This window comes from Falco naumanni, chromosome 5 (genome assembly GCF_017639655.2).
Source record: "Falco naumanni isolate bFalNau1 chromosome 5, bFalNau1.pat, whole genome shotgun sequence".
NCBI lineage: Eukaryota > Metazoa > Chordata > Aves > Falconiformes > Falconidae > Falco > Falco naumanni.
Window position 1 is genome coordinate 6,680,666 of NC_054058.1, and position 6,158 is coordinate 6,686,823.

Below are 6,158 nucleotides of genomic sequence, written 5' to 3' on the forward strand. Positions count from 1 at the left end.
GGTACAGGCTGTCCTCCTGTTGACAAAACATCTCACCGTATCTCTTGGATCTTAGCAAATGATCACGTGCTGAGCTTTCTGGACTATCTGTGCAGAAGTGTTACGAGGGGAATTCCCATGTACTCAGTATTTTTGAGAGCTTGGCTCTACCTGAGGGAAATGAGCTCTGGGAAGAGTAAGACCTTACGTGACACCCTAAGTAAATCAATACCACAAAGAAAACCCACAAGGCTTACAGACTACGGACAAATATGCCTGCTGCTGCTGCGCTCACATAATTACAGATCACTTTATTATTCATGACAATACTACATATTATCTTTGCAAATCTTTTGTCCAGATAAGGAAGTCACATTTGTAATATGCCAACACACAGTGATATCCACAGGTCTATTCAGAGCATTCAAGAAACACACAGCAAATTCAAGAGAACAGATTTGATTCCTGTTGGAAAAGGTTTACCATCTACTTTTTTTTATTTTAGTAAGTAGAGTTATTAAACTACAGGGAGACAACAAAGTGAGAGACCACAAACTCAAGAATATATGGACATAGGCTTATCTTTACAGTTCCATTAAGCTTTTAAAAAAGTTACTCACTTTTTTGTCTGCTCTGGGATGGGAAGAGGGAGTGAATTTCAAGGATGCAATATGCAGTAGTGTGAGATGGTGGGAGAGAAGTTTGTGCCTGATTTCTAAAGCTTGTAAGCTGTTAGGATCTAAGTGCAGAGTAAAGTAACAATTAGGTTCATCTTTGCAAGACAGGCAGTACTGTTATGCCACAGACCGTAGGGTTCAGCTGATCTACTCTAGTACTGACAGAAAGAGAATGCCTCTAGTGCTTCTTCAGTGCTTCAGAAACACTGAAACATATTCCTTGAAGCAGAAATAAGCAAAGATGACACAAAACTCACCTCTGCACTGAAGCCATCAAAAGTAATTTCTCTAAACTGTAAGATACTCGGGCGTTTTTACAGAACTTGAGCTGAAAAATAGGTGTATCTTTTGTAATCTTTGGATGGTGAGAAGATGATTCTTAGCCTGTGCTTTCTTACAGGTTCACAGTTGTGCCTGTGGTGTACAAATCCCAATGTCCTCAAACCAACCTGACCACTTCTGGTTTTTTCAAGGTTTTCTGAATTTAGAAAGCCAATGTTCTACTGAATTTGTGTGTTACCAGTTATCATAACTTGAGTCTTGTGCGCTCTTCTTTAAATCTCAGCTTCTTACTATGGCATTAAATCTTAGTTTCTATCACAGTAATTACCGTAAGTTCCTAGCCCCTGTGATTTCAGAAAAAAAGATAACTTGAAGGCAGAGAAACCAGAAAACAAGCAAAAGAGATCCCACATTTAACTGTTTTCTTAAAGGAAAAAGAAACCCAACAAAAAACACTTGTGCTTTTTAAGACTCTTCTGAGCATATGACACAATTTCTGACTGCTTGGGTTGTTATATAATAGTACAACATTGTGTGCCACTCAAAAGTGCAGGTCTGCTCTGCTTAGCTGCAACTGGTTTATGTAAAGACATATATATACAGGAGGGCTACTTTCTCCCACTGGAGTCAGTCAAATGCCTCACAATCTAAATCAGCCAGAACTTCATGAACATTTGAGGGATTCTCCATGAGAAGCACAGAGAATCACAGAGAATGCTGAGAAACCTCTTTTTTTCAGAGTTTGTAATGGCTGAATTACATTCACTGAGGTAATTATATCCTTATACATTCCATGAAAAATACTCACTAATGCCCTACTGATAGAATGCAGTTGTGTATTACTAGTTCTTTATTAGACATCAGAATATCTACGCAAGAGAGAGTGCCCACCTAAATATCCCTTGGTCCAGCAACTAGTTGTTTAATAGCAGCTGGCTCTTCTACCAGGTACCTGCTGCACAGGAGCACATAACCTGAGCACTGGCACAGTGCATCTGTGTGCACCCAGATTGCACCGGAGGGATTAATTTGCTGTCCATGCAATCCGGAGTTGGTCTTTGCATGTGGAGACATACACAGATGGGATCTATCTGCCCAGGGCTCGAGCACACTCCAGTAAGCAATCTGCTTAAAGCTTCGAGAATCCTGAAGATGTGCCTGGTCTGTGAACATGTGGGTGGGAGGAAGCAGAAGGAGAAAATTAATTTATCTGCAGAAGAGAGGAAGGATGATGAAGATCAGTAGTAGAGGTTTCAAATCAGTATGCACTGACAAAGCTGTAATGAATTCAGTCATTTAAAAAACGAGAATTTTCATTCAATTTATGCAATGCTGAAGAGGCTCTCTATAAGGTAAGCCACAGCTGCAGCAATAATGATACTGCAAATGAAAGATGAAGGAAATCAGTTTTTTAAGAGAAGCGAGCATTGCAGATAACAATGGCTCAAGAGCCATGCAGGCTGCACAGTCAGAAGGAGAAGGAACAAACCACTCTCTGGAGACCAGGACTGTGGCCGATAAGGAAGCCTGTGTGGAGATGGGAATATGACACACTGGAAATATGTCCTCTAAGTTTCCAATACATTCACAGAGCTGGGTGTGGGTAGTCCGGGGCTAGGGGAACTGGAGGGGCTGCAGGGCAGGAGGGGGGCAGTGGCAGAGCAGTGGAAAGCCTGGGACTGCTACAGAACAACTTAACTACAAGGCATAATAGAGATGGCAGTTTTAAATGTTTTCCCCTAAATATTTTCATGAGAGGATTACTCTCAACAGAAAACAACCATAAATGGACAAAGAAAGTACAAACCTCCAAGCCTCAGAAAAGTTGAGCCTGCCCCAAAAAGCAATTTATACAAAATGTTTTGAGTAAAGATAAAGAATGTGGCACATGAATTCACTGTTCTCTGATTTTTTCTGAGCTGGTACAATCTCGAATCTCTGCAAACTAGCAATATCCTGTCCCCAAAAGTTCAGAATCTTGAAAACTGCCTTCCCTTCCCCCAAAATAAAAGCAAAACCCAAACCTGGTTTGCTTATAGGCAAATGTAAAATGAAGATAAAATCAGTAAAGCTAAAACTGATACAAAAAAAAAGAAGCAAGTGTTTATTCTGAAGACAGGTTTTTCACTAATCAAGACTCCTGTTGCTAGTCCACTGCCTGTGCGATTGGCTAAAAGCATACAAATCACCCCCCCAAAACCACTTTTCTCCTCCCTCTCTCCACTCCTTCCTGCTCACTTGCTTTAACGTTCTTAAATAAGACCTTGAGGGGAAGGGTAGGGGGATCTCAGAGTCTTCCTCAGAGCAGGGATGATGACAGCTTGGCCAGAAATGGAACTCGCCCAGCTTTCGCCTGTGACTTCAGTCACTTTCAGCTATGACTACTACTACGATGACAACTGCCAGTATCAGCACCTGGAACATATGTCTACTTTCCTCCCTATCCTGTACACTACTGTGTTCCTGGTGGGCATTGTTGGCAACTCCATCCTGATACTAGCCTTGGTCTTCAAGCAACGGATCCAGAGGCTGATCGACGTCTTTATCATCAACCTCGCTGCATCTGACTTCATCTTCCTCATCACGCTGCCATTCTGGGTGGACAAGGAGGCATCGGACGGGAACTGGAGGGTAGGATCTTTCCTGTGTAAAGCTAGTTCCTATGTCATCTCAGTCAACATGTACTGCAGCATCCTTCTCCTCACTTGTATGAGCGCTGACCGATACCTTGCTATCATGCATCCCTCTATTGCTAGACGGGTCAGAACAAGATCTTATTCCAGTGGACTCTGCATCTGTGTCTGGTTATTATCCTGCTGCTTAGGGATGCCAACCCTTTTGTCCAGAGAACTGAAGAAGCACCATGGAAAGACTTACTGCACAGACAAAGCCATAACAGAAGCCAAACAAATCATGTCACTGATGCTTTTAATCCTGGCCTTCTTCTTTCCACTGTTGAGTATCTTAACCTTTTACTGCTCCATCACCAAGAGACTCTGTGTGCATTATCAGAGAGCTGGGAAACATGATAAGAAACTGAGAAAATCCATCAAGATAGTCTTCATTGTAGTGGCAGCTTTTGTTATATCCTGGGTTCCCTTCAATCTTTTCAAGCTCATGGCCATCCTTTTGGGACTCCTGAAGCAGCCTGACTGTTTTCTTGACATGGTTGCCCAGCTGGGCATGAAGGTGAGCAGCCCTTTCGCTTTTGCCAATAGCTGTGCCAACCCTTTCATTTACTATTGCTTTGACAACTACATCCGCAGAGCCATGCTCCGGTGCCTGTGCCCCCGGGTGAAAATCAGCAGTAGCAGCAACAACTCTGATACTCTGGACACTCGTCTGAGCCACTCCTTATCCAATTTTGGTGTGGGGGAGTATGCCAGCAGGAAGAGGAAGCGCTCTGTGTCCCTCTAACTAGGATCCAGAACTGCAGAGGAAGGAATCTCTCCAAAGATGGCAGGAAAAAAAAATAAAAAGACACTGAAAAGAAGCAACAAGAGACAGAGGTGCAAGTGCAGCCAGCACTTCAGGTGGGAGGAACGCTGCTTCCCTTTAAATGCAGATAGATGGAATAAAAAACCTTAACCACAGAATTAAGGTTCACAATGATCGCTGTGTCACAGCATGATGTAAATCTGAAACCATTGCACGGAGAAAGATCCACAAATGCTTACACTAGAACCCCAGTCGAAGTGCTACAAACTACAGAGAAGAATCATGTGATTCAGTCAAAGTTGTGTCCAGGCAACCTTTGAACCTAAATGTATGTAGGTTTTTACTCTGCACAGAGCAAGAAAAACAACACAACAGAAGTGTTTCTTCTCTTAGGTTCCTAGCTTACCCATGAACGTGTCACAATGTCCTCAAACCAACCTGACCACTTCTGGTTTTTTCAAGGTTTTCTGAATTTAGAAAGCCAATGTTCTACTGAATTTGTGTGTTACCAGTTATCATAACTTGAGTCTTGTGCGCTCTTCTTTAAATCTCAGCTTCTTACTATGGCATTAAATCTTAGTTTCTATCACAGTAATTACCGTAAGTTCCTAGCCCCTGTGATTTCAGAAAAAAAGATAACTTGAAGGCAGAGAAACCAGAAAACAAGCAAAAGAGATCCCACATTTAACTGTTTTCTTAAAGGAAAAAGAAACCCAACAAAAAAACACTTGTGCTTTTTAAGACTTTTCTGAGCATGTGACACAATTTCTGACTGCTTGGGTTGTTATATAATAGTACAACATTGTGTGCCACTCAAAAGTGCAGGTCTGCTCTGCTTAGCTGCAACTGGTTTATGTAAAGACATATATATACAGGAGGGCTACTTTCTCCCACTGGAGTCAGTCAAATGCCTCACAATCTAAATCAGCCAGAACTTCACGAACATTTGAGGGATTCTCCATGAGAAGCACAGAAAATCACAGAGAATGCTGAGAAAACTTGGGTGCAGGGATGCTCATGGAAAAGGAATTTAAAAGGACCAATATTTTAGTTCATTTACATGGCTGAACTCTGTAAATAAAACAGCTCTATAAAGTTTGCTCATTCTTATCCACCAACCTTTGGGAAATGCAGAGGTCTTGCATTTAATATGCTGTGGGGAAGATAACACTTGCCCAACCGCTTTCAAGTGTGACGGCAAATGAGGTGGCGAAACAGTGAAATCTCAGTGTTTTTAATGGCTGCAGTACTTCCAAGATTTACAAGCTGAACAAATGTGGAGCAAGAAGTTAAGCAGCTCATCAGAAATCTGGTACAGGACTTTTATAAAGCTGACTACATGTATTTTATTAAATCTTTCATATCCTTCTAAATGCCAATCATTGATAGAAATGTTTGCTTAAAAGAAAGAAACCAGGGTACAATGTTTTTAAGTGCACAGTTAAAAGAAGTATTAAACCGCCAACAGGACTGGAATACTGTGGCTGTGTTGCAGTTATCTCATATTCTGTTGTCTGTCTTAAATGTTTAGCCTAATATAATACTGCTTGTCATAAACATAATAAATCAGTATCATAAAGCATCCAGGATGTGTAATGTGACTAAGTCAGAAGACTGTTAGAAACTCTCCTTTCACATTTCCTGATTTTTAATTTTTTCCTCTCTCTTCTCTTTTGCACTTAGCCTTTGAAGCTTTTGAACTAGCTTTCACAAAACCCACAAAGGTGGTGACTAGAGGCAGAAGTCATCACTAAGTGATAAAACAAAATACACGGAAACAAA

General features: G+C 41.4%; 1 protein-coding gene across 1 annotated transcript; it reads left to right on the top strand.

Annotated features, from left to right (window-relative positions):
- The first annotated feature begins 3,217 nt into the window (after positions 1 to 3,217).
- On the top strand, positions 3,218 to 5,972 carry GPR15 (G protein-coupled receptor 15). Its single transcript, XM_040595706.1, has one exon. The coding sequence runs from the start codon at positions 3,249 to 3,251 to the stop codon at positions 4,353 to 4,355; it is 1,107 nt and encodes a 368-aa protein (XP_040451640.1). The 5' UTR covers positions 3,218 to 3,248; the 3' UTR covers positions 4,356 to 5,972.
- The last annotated feature ends 186 nt before the right edge of the window (positions 5,973 to 6,158 follow it).